This window comes from Spermophilus citellus, assembly GCF_964194105.1.
Source record: "Spermophilus citellus genome assembly, chromosome: 6".
Classification (NCBI taxonomy): Eukaryota; Metazoa; Chordata; class Mammalia; order Rodentia; family Sciuridae; genus Spermophilus; species Spermophilus citellus.
In genome coordinates this window covers 110,303,237-110,317,946 of record NC_138187.1, presented here as the reverse complement: position 1 = coordinate 110,317,946, position 14,710 = coordinate 110,303,237, and the positions used below count along the sequence as shown (strand labels likewise).

Here is a 14,710-nt window from a genome sequence, read left to right as displayed (position 1 = left end):
TTGGCTAGGTTTTGGGGAACAGAGGGGGGGGGGTATTCAGGGACATGGTGTTTCACTGTCCCATTTTGCAGGGACAATATGCATGCCCAACTGTTAAACTTCACTATTAACTATTGTTTTCAACAGTGCCCTAGAACACACATTGCTTTATTTTTTTTTTTTTAAAGAGAGAGTGAGAGAGGGGAGAGAGAGAGAATCTTTAATATTTATTTTTAGTTCTCGGCAGACACAACATCTTTGTTGGTATGTGGTGCTGAGGATCGAACCCGGGCCGCACGCATGCCAGGCGAGCACGCTACCGCTTGAGCCACATCCCCAGCCCCCACACATTGCTTTATAAACTAACCAAATTCTGATGCCTTTGAAGGAACAGTTTCTGAGAACAGTGTGAGATATGTTTTCTGGCCCTCAGAAGGGAACTTTCCAGCTATTCTCTTCCCCAGTTCTCCCCTGGACACTAGAGGGCATACAATTTTCTTTCTTTGTGTCTTTCATCCCAACCTCTAGTATTCTCGAGAGCACCCCTAAGGTTGAATTTCTCCAAGCTTCCTTACCTCACAAAAGTTATTTTGGGAAGAAATGTTAGCCACCATGGGCTTTACGGCCTGTTTATTCTCCCAGGCAAAAAATCTCCAAGCAGGGCTCTGTGGGCAATAGAGAATTGCTTCGTAGCAACACCCAGCTCCAGAGGCTGAGCATTCTGTGGAGACAGAACAGCAATTTGAGCTCCTCTTAGCTTGTTCCCCCTGGTATGGAACCATGATCTCAGGATTGGAAACAAGGGTGTCAGGATTCCCATAATCTATAGCTATAGCTAAAGTAGAGCCTCTTTCCTATGAGTAGGAGCTGGGCAGAAGAGGAAGCCCCCCATCCCCAATCTAACCCAGGACTTAACCTCAGCAACAGGAAGATGGAGACAGAATGAGAAATGCTGATATTCTGATTTTCCTGGGAAGAAATAGATCCAACTGGGATCTGGAGCAGAGGCAGTCTTGTGTTTGGGGGTATAATAGTCTAGCATGGAGGCTCCATCTTGCTAAATGGGCAGCGGGAGGAGTAAAATGTCTTGCTTCAAATACCACTGACTTTCATTTCCTACTGAATTGTTATGGTTTAGATATAACTTGTCCTCCAGAAGCTCATGTGTTAGACAACGTAAGAAGGTTTAGAGGTTAAATGATTGGGTTATGAGAGCCTTAACCTAATCATGGCATTAATCCACTTGAATGGATTAACTGGGTGGTGATTGTGGGCAGGTAGGGTGTGACTAGAGAAGGTGGGACATGGTGGGGGAGGGGTATACCTTTGGATATATATATTTTGTCCTTGGTGAGCAGAACTTGGTCTCTTTGCTCCCTTGTTGCCATGTCCTGAGCTGCTTTCCTCTCTTGTCACATACTTCCACCTCGATGGGCCTCACCTTGGGCCCAGAGCAGTAAGTTGGTCATTTATGGACAGAAACCTCTGCAACTGTGAGCCAAATAAACTTTTCCATCCTCTAAGGCAGTTAGTGTCAGGTCTTTTGATCACGGTGGCGGAAAAGCTGACTAAAACAGAAATGGGTACCAGGAGGGGGGCCCTTCACTATGACTAACCTGACCATGTGGTTCAGAAGCTCTTGGAAATGAGGAATCAAACTTTCCTCTTCTAAAATTGTTCTCATCAGGTCTTAGGCCACAGGGACACAAAAGCTGACTAAAACATGAATTTTGGTAGATTTTATTGAGAATGCATGTTCATTCATTTATTGTTCACCCATAGGACCATTTCCAAAGACTTTAAATGGTAGTTTTTTTACATTTTAATTTTTTTATTAGTTTTAATTGAACTGTGTTAGAAGTTGATCTCTCCAATGCTATAGTTATTGCTATTTGTGTAGTTAGGTGTTAAAGATCCAACTATTCTCAGAACATTAATATAACTAGACACATGCCTTTTGAAAATTTGGAGGGAGTATGGAACAACTGTTTGTCATAACAGCTGCTAAGAATAACACAGAGAAAAAAAAAAGCAATGGTAAGTTCCTGGTTTATTTTCCTGCTAGATATAAAGACTTACAAAATGGTTAACTTGGATAACAAAGAAAACTTATCATTGATTGTAAATTTGTACTTTGATTATAGAGAGAGAAGAACTTTGGGAGCAAATGTGTGGTTTCCATGCATTCCAGGACCACCCTCACTGTCCAAGACCCTAAGAACCCAGAACATGTGAAGACGTTCACTTTTGACCTGGCATATTGGTCTCACAGTGGATTTCAAAAGGATAAAGATGGTGTCCTTATTTCAGCTGATCCTACAAGTAAATTTGCAGGCCAGGTAAACTCCTTTAAGACAATTTCAATGGTAGAAGGGTTTTTTTAAAAGAACATGTTTCGCTTCGTTTTGTTTTCTGGTGTACAGTTAGACTGTGAGCACTACAATAATTTTTATGAAAGCATAAATAAATGATTCTATGTAAGATTTTTATTTTAAAGTTTATTCTTTTTATTGCTGGATGAACATGAGGGCCTAGAAATGCGCTATTGCCTAAATATTTTTTAGACATTCAAATCTGTTAACTTGCTAATATATTGATATAATTCGAAAAAAAATTACATTTTGCCTCTCTGAGCTAAGCAAAATAAGGGAAACTTGTAAGGCACTCAGTTTAACAACTGAGTCACATCCCCAGCCCTATTTATTTTATTTATTTATTTATTTTGAGATAGGGCCTCACTAAATTGCTGAGACTGGCTTTGAACTCACAATCTTCCTGCCCCAGCCTCCCGAGTGCTACACACTGTTCTGTCCTAATGATGCTCACAGATTCATTTGGGGAGAAGGCAAATAAATGCATTCAAATGTTTCAAGATCTGTGATAAGAATATATATATAAGGAATATGGGATATAATAGGGTACAAAGGAAAGTTTTTTTTTTTTTTCTGGACAGAGGATATGGTGGCAGGTTATTAAAAGTATCTTTGGGCTGAGTTTGCAAGACACATTCTGAGGAATGCTTCAGAAAAAGTGAGGGAAGGGAAAAGGAACAGAGCCTTGGCAACCTGTGGGGTCTATTTCAAGCATACTGTAACTGGAATTACCTAAGGAAGGAGGGCCCTTCCCTCCAAACCTTATCATTACATTAGCAGAGGTTCAAAACCCCATTTATAAAAATTAGAAAGTATTACAACAAAACAACTGCAAAGCTCAGACTCTAAGAATAAGGGGTCTCTATTAAACTCAAAGACAACAGAGGAGAAAAAACAAAGACATTAAGCCAGGCATGGTGGTGCACACCTGAAATCCCAGCGGCTCAGGAGGCTGACACAGGAGGGTTGAAAGTTCAAAGCCAGCCTCAGTGAAAGTGAAGCGCAAAGTAACTCAGTGAGACCCTGTCTCTAAATAAAATACAAAATAGGGAATAGGGCTGGGGATGTGGCTCAGTGGTGGAGTGCTGAGTTCAATCCCCAGTACACCCCCCTCACCCCAAACAAACAAACAAAAAAACAAAAGGGCTGGGAATGTGGCTCAGTGGTTTAGCACTTCTAGGTCCAATCCCCCCCTACTCCCCCCCCCAAAAAAAGCACCTATATTTTACATTCAGGAAACACAACTAAATGCTTTGGAAGAAAAAGCTCAGACAACAGTAGTTACCTTATATGAGAGACTCATGGGTCTTGTGTGTGGAGGAAAAAGCTTTCATTCTACATCCCATGTTGTGCTATTTTTATTTTTTGCCATATTCATATTTTAGTTTACTGTAAATTTTTCAGTGTTTGCAAAGACCATGTAAGTTTTTTTTTCCCTTTGGATCACCTCCCAGTTAAAAAAATTAAAAATATTTGATTAAAAAAATTTAATATTACTAAATGCATCGAAGAGCCTAAAAAGAGAATGATGGATTAACAGGTCAAAACCTGAGAGGAGCCTGGCGCCATGGCGACACCTGTAATCCCAGCAGCTTGGGAGGCCAAGGCAGGAGGATTGTGAGTTCAAAGCCAGCCTCAGCAAAAGCAAGGTGCTAAGCAACTCATTGAGACCCTATATTAAAATACAAAATAGAGGGGAGGGGGATAGGAAAGATAGCAGAATACAACAGTCACTAGTATGGTAATATGTAAAAACGTGGATGTGTAACTGATGTGATTCTGCAATCTGTATACGGGGTAAAAATGGGAGTTTATAACCCACTTGAATCAAATGTATGAAATATGATATGTTAAGAGCTTTGTAATGTTTTGAACAACCAATAAAAAAAAAGGAAAAAAAATACAAAATAGAGCTGGGGATGTGGCTCAGTGGTTGAGTACCCCTGAATTCAATCCCTGATACTCCTGCCCCCCAAAAAATGATAACTGAAGTTTTTCCAAATTTGATGGAAGCTATAAACCACAGATCCACGAAGCTTAATGAGTTATAAGTAGAATAAGTAGGTAGAAAGTCATAATGAGTTCTATTTTAATTAAATTGCCATAATCCAGTGATAAAGAGAAAAATCTTAAAAACAACAATAGAAAAAAGAGAAACAGGAAGAATGGCAGCAGCTATATCATCAGAATTAGGCAAGCCAGAAATCAGTAGAGTGACATCTTCAAGTATGGAAACAAACAAACGAACAAGTCTGAACCTAGGATTCTATACTCAACAAAATTATGTTTTTTTTCTAATTTTTAATTTATTTAAAAGACAACTGACAGCTGACTGTGGTGGTTCATACTTGTAATCCCAGCTGCTCAGGAGACTGAAGGAGGAGGATTGCAAGTTCCAGCCTAGCCTCAGCAAGTTAGAAAGACCCTGTCTCAAATTGAAAAATAAAAAAGGCCATGAATATAGCTCAGTGGTAGAGCATCCCTGGGTTTGATCTCAGGTACTACGATCAGTCAATCAACCAACCAATTAACTGTCAACACAAAATAATAGCAATGGGGTTTATAACATATATAGAAATCAGCTATGACAATTACACCCCAAAATGAGAGGTAGTAGAGTATATTATTTTGAGATTTTACCCTATATGTGAAGGGATATAGTATCTGAAGCTAGGATATTTTAAGTTGAAGAAATAGATGGTGACCCTAGAGCACTGGGTCTCAAACTTTTTGATTCATGATTCTTTTTTACATTTTTAAAATGTTTTAGGACTCCCAAAAGGCCTTTCTCTTTGTGGGTTATATCTATCACCATTTATAGCATCTGGGTTGAATGTCATCTCACAGAAGCCATGTCTCTTCAGAACCTCAGAATGTGACCTTATTGGGAAACAGGGTCAGTGCAGATGTAATTAAGATGAGGACATACCCAGTATGGTAGGCTCTTAATCCTAAATGATTATGTCCTTAAAAGGACAAGTGGGTGACTCAGGCACATAAACAGAGGACCAAGTGAAGACAGGGATTGGCGTGACACAGCTGCAGGCACAGGAATGGCAAAGGCTCCACCAAAACCCATGGGGGAGGCTTGGAACAGCTCCTCTCTAAGACATTCTAGAAGGAATCAACCCTCCCAACATCTGGATTTCAGAGTTTCAGCTTCCAGAATATTTTTCCGGTTCGGGGGGTACCGGGGATTGAACTCAGGACACTCCACCACTGAGCCACATCCCCAGCCCTATTTTGTATTTTATTTAGAGACAGGGTTTCACTGAGTTACTTTGTACTTCACTTTTGCTGAGGCTGGCTTCAAACTCATGATCCTCCTGCCTCAGCTTCCTGAGCTGCTGGGATTACAGGCATATGCCACTGTGCCTGGCTAGCTTCCAGAACTTGAGAGAATAAATTTTGATGTTTTAAGCCACCCAGTTGAGCCACTTTGTGACGATGGCCCTAGGATGGGACTATGTGGAGAAAAATTTTTTAAAATATTTATTAATCAAAACATAAAAATTCCATTATTAGTTAATATAATAATGTGTAAAATAACATTTTCATGAAAAATATTTTTTTGATCCAAAACAATACAGAAGAAGGCAGCATTGCTTTACATTTTTTTCCAAATCTCTATAATGCTTGGCTTCATAAAAGACAGCTGGATTCTCCATCTTACATGTAATCTCCTACAACACCACATGCCATGCAGCCCCTGGAAAGTTCCACTATACCCTCCACTCTACACTTGTGAGAGAATGCCAACATGAATATGATAATAAAAATCTCAATTCACAAGCTCCTGAGAGGATCTCATACATCCCAGGATATTCCTTCAGATCTGCTGCCCTAGAGTGATCAATAAAAAATAAAACAGGGGCTGGGGTTGTGGCTCAGAGGTAGAGCGCTTTCCTGGCACGTGTAAGACACTGGGTGTGATCCTCAGCACCACATAAAAACAAAAATAAACAAAAGTATGTGTCCCTCTACAACTAAACGTGTATGTGTGTGTGTGTGTGTGTGTGTGTGTATGAGTGTATATATATATATATACATATATATAAAATAAAACAGAAATATAACTAACTAATGTGCCGCAGTCCGGCTGCAGCAAAATAACCGGGGGGTGACAAGCAACTTGTGTAGGTTGATACAGCAGGAGTGGGAGCCGTTTATTGTAGGACAGGAAGGGTATATATACATTCCACACAGCTTATCTTAATTAACATAAACTAGATACAGCAGTCAACCAATAAGAAATCTCCACACTTAATGGCTCACTGGCGCCACCTCACAAACCACTCCCCCTGGCAAAATACCAGGCGCCATCCTGACTTGTTTGCAGACCCTAACACTAATGAGTCAACTGTTGGAAAATATAATTATGAAACACTCTCAATCCAAAGCATGGTAGGAAAAGAGTGGGGGTGGGGAGAGAATATGGGGTGAGTAGAATACAGATATCAAGACAGTAGATTTAACGCCAACCGTCTAAATTATTACAATAAAAATAAATAGTCCAAACATGCCAATTAGGAGGCAAGAGTTGTTAGATCAGATAGAAAAAGCAGGATCTAATAATATCTGCCTACAAGAAACCTGATTTAAATAATAAAGAAAGAAAGAGATACGTACCATGCAAACACTAAGAAACACAAAATGAGGCTCTCTCCCTCTGGGCGTGGCCCACTTTCTCCCTTGAATACCTCTTCCTTGTTTTATAGCAGAAGCGTCTGTCTTGAGATCGCCCCCATCCTCTCTTGATATGTATCAATTTTCCTAAATAATCCTGTTTACCCTTTGACTGGAGCAGGCTGAAATGCTTTTCTGTCACATATACCAGGAATCCTGCTGGTCCTATGGGAACGACTTGGACCCTTCTTCAGAGACCTGTCTTCTCCCAGGACACTACAGTGGTTCTGTTGGCATGGAAATATAGACGAGAGGATTCACATATGAGAGAAACCCTGCAATTCTTATTTTCTGAGTCTGGCTTTAAAATTTTTTTTTTTTTAAATTTGTAGATGGACAGCATGCCTTCATTTTGTGTGTTTATTTTTATGTGGTGCTAATGACTGAATCCAGTGCTCTGCCACTGAGCTCCAGCTCCAGCCCCCTGGCTTTTGTATGATTTCCAGTTCCATCTATGTTCCTGCAAATGACATGATTTTGTTCTTTATGACTGCATAATACTCCATTGTGTGTGTGTGTGTGTGTGTGTGTGTGTGTGTATCACATTTTCTTCATTCATTAATCCATAATTTGGCACCTAGGTCGATTCTATAACTTGACTACTGTGAATTGACCCACAAGAAATATAGATATGTAACAGGGTCCCCTTCGTGCTTTGAATATAACACTTGCTGTCTGCCACTGGCTTATTTGAAAACACATTCTTTTTTTCCTTCCTCTTCTCCATTTCTCAGCTGTGGGAGAGGGAAGATGAACCTTCTTTTCATCCTAATTTATCTATCCTTTGACTCGACTCATGGGCCACAGGAGTGAGGGAATCTGGACTTCAGGGCTGTCGTCTGCAGGTCTGAGAAATGGCTCTCTCAAGACTACAAATGATTCATGACTCCTGCCATGGCAGAGCAGGAATATGGCCTTCGAATCCCTTCTTGAAAGGCCTTCTGTTTCCCCTGGCAGCGAGAACCACAGCCTTTGGCATAGGAGACCCCTGTGTTTCTCCTTTGCTAGCAAAGCAACAAAACTTCTTTTTCCTTTTTCTTAAAAAAAAAAAAAGAAAGTAAAGAAAAGAAAGAAAGAAAAAAAGGAGACGCTACATTTACACCACACAAAATGGACTGCAGAACAAAAATGTTTCATGATGATAAAGGAACCGTCTCTTTAAGAAGACATAATTACTCTAATGGGTGGGCGCCCAATAACTGAACTTCAAAGTACATGAAACAAAGAACCCTGAAAGTGGAAAGAGGAATAGACAAACCTATGATGGTGTTTGGTGATTTCATACTCCTGTCCTAGTAATTGATTTTTTAAAAACCCCAAATCAGTAAAATTAGAGAGGACTGGAACAACACTGTGAACCTATTTGATGATTACAGACCTCCTGCCACACCCCTTCACAGCAGCACACATTCTTTTCTTCTCCCACCTTCTTCCTTTTCCTTCTTCCTTCCTTTCTGTACTGGGGATTGAACCTAGGGGTGCTTTACCACGGAGCTACATGTCCAGCCCTTTTCATTTTTATTTTGAGACAGGATCTCACTAAGTTCCTGGGGTCTATAACTAGAGATCCTCCTGCCTCAGCCTCCCAAATCACTGGGGTTACAGGTGTGTGTCACTGTACCCAATCATACACACTCTTTAAGCACATATGCAACATTGATCACAACAGGTCACATTCCAGATCATAAAACTGGCCTCAATAAAAGATGACTGAAGTCACAAAAATATATTCTCTGACCACAATAGAATTAAACTAGAGCTGGGAGCGGTGGCATACGCCTGTAATCCCAGCTGCTTGGGAGGCTGAGGCAGGAGGATTGCAAGTTCAAAGCCAGCCTCAGCAACAAGGAGGAGCTAAGCAACTCAGTGAGACCCCTGTCTGAAAATAAAATACAAAATAGGACTGGGGATGTAGCTCAGTGGTCGAGTGCCCCTGAGTTTAATCCCTGGTAACCTATCTCCCGAAAGAAGTAACAGAAATACATTTGGAAAATTCACAATGACTTGGGAAATGATAAATCTTCTATCCATAGTTCAAGAAAGAAATCATAAGGAAAATTTCTGTGGGTTAAATGTGCTGCCCCAAATCACGTGTTGACAATGTTCTCCCCAATCCTGAGTGTTGAGAGGTGAGAATTTTTTTTTTTTTTTTTTGTGGTTCAGGGGACTGAACCTTGTGCATGCGAGGGAAGCACTCTACCAACTGAGCTCTATCCCCAGCCCCAAGTAAGTTGGAATTTTAAGAAATGATTGGTCATGAGGGCAAAGCCTAATGGAATATTGTCATTATTGTGAAAGTGGGTTCCTTACTAAGGGAAGCTCCACTCACTTTCTTCTCTCTTTGTTTTCAGAATTTATCATTTTAAAATCTTTTGTAACTTCCATTTTTAATATAATGAAATATTCATTAACTGTTAACTGTACATTAAATGAAAAAAATATTTTTAACAAAATTTTGTTCAAAGCATTAGGAAATAATATTCAAAAGAGAGAAATTATCAGACTATAACAATGCTGCATAGATAGTACTATACAAATTCCTGGAGGTTAATTTATTTCTTAACTAAAACTTCAATTTTCAAGTCACCAATAGAAAATGGAAGAGGAATTATTTCTTCTCTGAGTCTGGAAAAATGCCTTCCAAGGTGAGAAGTTACACCATTATCTCCCAATTTAATTATATTCCCCTCCTGTTATTTCCCAAATGTGAAAATTTAGAATATAAGGATTATTGGAAGGGACTAAGTGAATTACCTCTTAGTAGACACTGTGATCCGTGCCTACTTTACTCAAAGAAAACAGTCAATTATGTTAAATTACAGCCACACCAGTATGTGTAACTAAAATTGCCAATATGAATATTTTTATATCATACATTACACATATGCAAGCAAAAAAAAAAAAAAGATTTGTTTCCTATCTTTTGACCTTCAGTAGAAGGGGGGGAAGCATTATCACTAATGGGGACTTGAAAAAAATTGTTTTATGGCACAGCATTGACTTCATAGAGATCAAAATCTTTTCTCAATGCTTAATATAGAATCAGTTAATGAGAAATTGCTAAAATTTCTTTCATAGGAGTACTTTTGAAAAGGAAGATAATTTATTTAGAAGGAATGTGTAGCTGAAACACTGTTTATTAAGAAAACATTAAGTTACCCTGCAAAAGACTCTTAAAATACCAATGTTTTCAGACACCATCACCAATGCATGAAGGCTCTTATCTTTTATGGTTACCTACATAAAGGATGTTTGGATCTATAAAGTATGTGGGTCTCTCTACTTCACTGATATTGGTCGAAACCAAGACATCTGAATGTGATAGAATATAAGCAAACTGACAATTATTTTTGGCAGGCATTTTAATTTTTCTAAGAAGAATTTATAGTTCTTCAAATGATCATAGATTCAGACATACTGTTTACAAAAAACAATCTTCTGCTAGTTGGTAGTTTTCTTAAAATAGTAAATAAATTTGTCTGGTTTACATTCTCTAATGTTTGCCTGGAAAATAAGGCATTAGTGATTCATTGTCCATTGCAAAGCATAGACACCTGTTTTCCTTCTACTTAGAGGCAAATGCAAACATTCCTGAATGTGCAATGGTATACTTTAACATCCTTTATACATTTACAGAGTCAGCATTTATGAGTCCTTATGTACTTTCAGTATGTAATAATGCCTATTCCCAACACTGTACATATCCATAATTACTTGAGAAAATACAAAGTGAGAGCAGCCACAGAAGTAGCAAATAATTTTCCACAAATGAAAATACAGTATACAAAAATGGCCAGTTGGTGATAATTGGTAATATGAACTCTCAATAATACCCCATTCTTAGGTCCAAATTACGATTTGACAAGTTTAAAGCCTTGTCTTTTTCCAGCACAGTAAGAAGAAGCCAACTCATTTTTAATATTTTCAAGCATCTGAAACAAGTTTTGCAGATCCACAAACATAACCAATTTGCCAAATGCACTAATGGATATGTAACATGAGGAACTACTTTTCCTCTCTCTTGCTCTTGTCCTCTCTCACTTTCCACCATAAGATAATGCATCAAGAAGGCTTTTGCCAGATGCTGGGCCACTGACCTTGGACTTCCCAACCTCTAGAATTGTGAGTCAATATATGTCTGTTCATTAAAACTTACCCAGTCTGTGATGGTCTGTTATAGCATCACAAATCAAGCTAGGATAGAAATCAGAAAACATCTTAAGCAGAATGAAAACCAGAACATCTGTCACAATGTATCGGATGCATCTAAAACAGAACTTTGAAGAAATTGGATAGCATTAAAACTTTTATTAGAGGAGAAGATCTTAAAATCAATATTGTAAGCTTCCACCTAAGAACATAGGGGGGAAAACAATAAATTAAACACAAAATAAGTACAGAAGTAAGAAAGATAAAAGCAATAATAAATGCAATGTAAAACAATATAGGAAAAATCAGTGAAATAGAAATTTGGTACAAAAAGATCAATAGATAAATATCTAGCCAAATTTTCCAAAAATATACAAAGAATGAAGATCAGAAATGAAAGAGGATACCTTGATTTATTTTTCTTTTTAAATAAAGTTATAAGAATTTATTATATATTTTAGATACTTTATTATATAGATATTTGTTTTGCAAATATTTTCTTTCTTGGTGGCTTGCCTTTTAATTTATTGTTTTCATAACAAAGGCTTACTTAAGGGGCTGGGGATGTGGCTCAAGCCGTAGCACGCTCGCCTGGCATGCATGCAGCCCGGGTTCAATCCTCAGCACCACATACAAACAAAGATGTTGTGTCCACCGAAAACTAAAACAAAACAAAACAAAACAAAACCAAAAAAACATTAAAAAATTCTCTCTCTCTCTCTCTCTCTCTCTCTCTCTCTCTCTCTCTCTCTCTCTCTTTCTCTCTTAAAAAAAAGGCTTACTTAACAAAACATTTCTTTTTTTTGCACCCTTAGGCATTTTTGCCAGTTCTAGGATCACAATAATTTTTCTCTTTTTTTTCTATAGAGGATTTATAATTTTAACTCTAACAGTGAAGTGTATGATCCATTTTAAGCTGATTTTATAAAGTATGAAGAAATGATTTTACTTTGGCCCACCATATGAATATCCAGGATCTTTGGCACTATTTGTTGAAAAGTACCTTGTCACCTGTATTAGTTTGCTAGGGCTGCCATAACAAATCATAGTGATGCATTGCTTAACAACAGGGATATACTATAAACAAGTGTCATTAGGTGATTTTTTTATTGTGCAAACATCATAGAATGAATTTACCCAAATCTAGACAGTAAATTACTCTAGTGTAATGTTTTTTTATTTTTATTGTTTTGCTCTGGGGATTGAACCCAGGGCTTGCACATGCTAAGCAAGTGTTCTACCACTGAGCTACATTCCTAGAACCTTTTAAAATTTTATTTTGAAATAGGGTCTCAAAATATTCCACTTCATTATTCCTTAGGGAAATGCAAACTAATACTCATAAAGTAGTAGTATACGTCCAAGAGAATGACAAAAATTAAAAACTGACAATACTAAGTGTTGACATGCATGTGGAACACCTGGAACACTCATACAGTGTTCATGGACATGCAAAATTGTTTAGTTATTTTGGAAAATAAGGTGTTTCCAAATTTAAGCATACACTTAATCATACAACCCTAGGAGAAAAAAATATTTCCTCACATATAACTGTATGCAAATGTCCATGGCAGCTTTATATATAATGATTACAAACTGGAAACAACTCAAATTTCCACCAACTTGTGAATGAATACGGTCATGATGTATTTATAAAGTAGAATACAATTCAGCAATGAAAAGGAAACACTGATTACATGCAACAATATGGATGAATCTCAAAAGCAACATACTAAATGAAAGAAATCAAATACATGAGACTGTATACTATACAACTCCACTTCTATGGAAATTATATATATATTAAAGTATATATATAAATTATATATATTAAATTATATATATATAAGTTATATATATAAATTATATATATTTAAATATATAAATTATATATATATATATAAATTTATATATATAAAAGTAAATTAGTAGTGGTCAGTGGCCTCTGGCTGCAGAGTAACACAAGGGGATTCTTGGAGAGATTAAAATGAAACAAAATATCTTGATTGTAGTGATGGTCACATGGCCCACTACATATGTTAAAATTCATCAAATGGTATACTTAAAATGGATGACTCAGTGAATATTAACTAATTAATTTCAAAAGACTTTAAGAATTGTACTATAAGGAAACCTGTCAACTTCTCCTATCCCAAAGTGAGTTTTTGTTGAGCACCTACTAAAATATTGTAGAATTTTTGTTTCGTGTGTCTATTGGAAGTGATCTGCAAAGGACCATGTGTTGGAGGCTTGGTCCCCAGCCTGTGGAGCTCTTGGGAGGTGGTGGAACCTTCAGAAGTGGGGCTTAGTGAAAGGAAGTTGGGACATAGAGGGTGTGTGCTTAAGGGGATATTGGAACTCTAACACCTTCATCTCCCTGTTTGCTTCTTGGCTGCCATGAAGTGAACAGGCCTCCCCTGCCATGTACTTCTGCCATGAGCCCAAAGTAATTATGCCAACGGACCATGGTCTGAAACTGAGCAAAACAAACCTTTCCTTCTTATAAATTGATTATCTCAGGTATTTTGTTGCATTGGTAGAAAACTGACTAACGCAATGAAATGTAGTGTAAGACAATATTTCCTATATTTGATTATCAATGGTGGATGGGAAGAAATTAGAAATGTAGTGCTGAGAAGGAAATACAGCAAAACCAGTTACTAGGTTTAGTGATCTGAGATTTGGCTAAAGTAGACAGCCATTATAAAAATATATTTTTCTGGTAAAAGCATGGTCACAGCCTTCTGGTAAACTATAGATCAAATTCTACATTTCAGGCCTGAAGCTCCACTGACTTTTCAATTTCTTTCTTATGAAAAACAAATATTATAGGAAAACTGGTTATTGTCTATTGTCCTTATGAAAATCACACCAAGCTGATATGTACATATTTCTCAGAAATAAAAGTTATATGAATTTTTTTCTAGTAAAAATATTAATAAATGTAGCATATTATTCTTACTTCCTGTTTTATTTTTGGCATTAGATGAGAGGGAGAAATGTACCCTTTAAAAGAGCCTCAAATAAGAGAACTGTTGCCGGCAATGGCTATACCCCAGATAACAAAAGGAGCCAGACCACATGCCCTCTTATAAGCAATTGTGACACAGGTATCTTTCACTTAAATTTTTTTTAAAAGGTATATATATTAATCAGCTTTCTGCGCTATAACAAACACCCAAGATAATCAACTCATGAGAAGAAAAGGTTTATTTTGGCTTATAATTTTAGAAGTTTCAGTCCATTGATCAGTTGGGCCCATTACTTTTGGATCTGTGGCTAGTACATCATGACAGGGAGCATGTGGCAGAACAAACCCTCTCACCTCACATCCAGAATGCAAAAGAGAGAAAGAGAGAAAGGCTCCCAGAATTCTTCTAGAGGGTATCCCCCAATGATCCGAAACCTCCCATTAAGCCTCATCTTGTTTTTTACTTTTTATTTTTTTGCAGCATTGGAGGAATGAACCCAGGGCCTCACATATGCTAGGCAAGTGCTCTTCCACTGAGCTGCATGCCCAGCTC

At 37.7% G+C, this 14,710-nt stretch overlaps 1 protein-coding gene across 1 annotated transcript in view; it reads left to right on the top strand.

The window, feature by feature from the left end:
- Positions 1-14,710, top strand: part of LOC308651284 (kinesin-like protein KIF28P) — a gene marked incomplete at its 3' end in the record, with an annotated part of 81,321 nt that overhangs the window by 20,030 nt on the left and 46,581 nt on the right. The window contains exon 2 of the mRNA XM_081298207.1: positions 2,124-2,318. Within this exon, the coding sequence (XP_081154333.1) occupies positions 2,124-2,318 (195 nt within the window). The remainder of the gene's footprint in view (positions 1-2,123; positions 2,319-14,710) is intronic.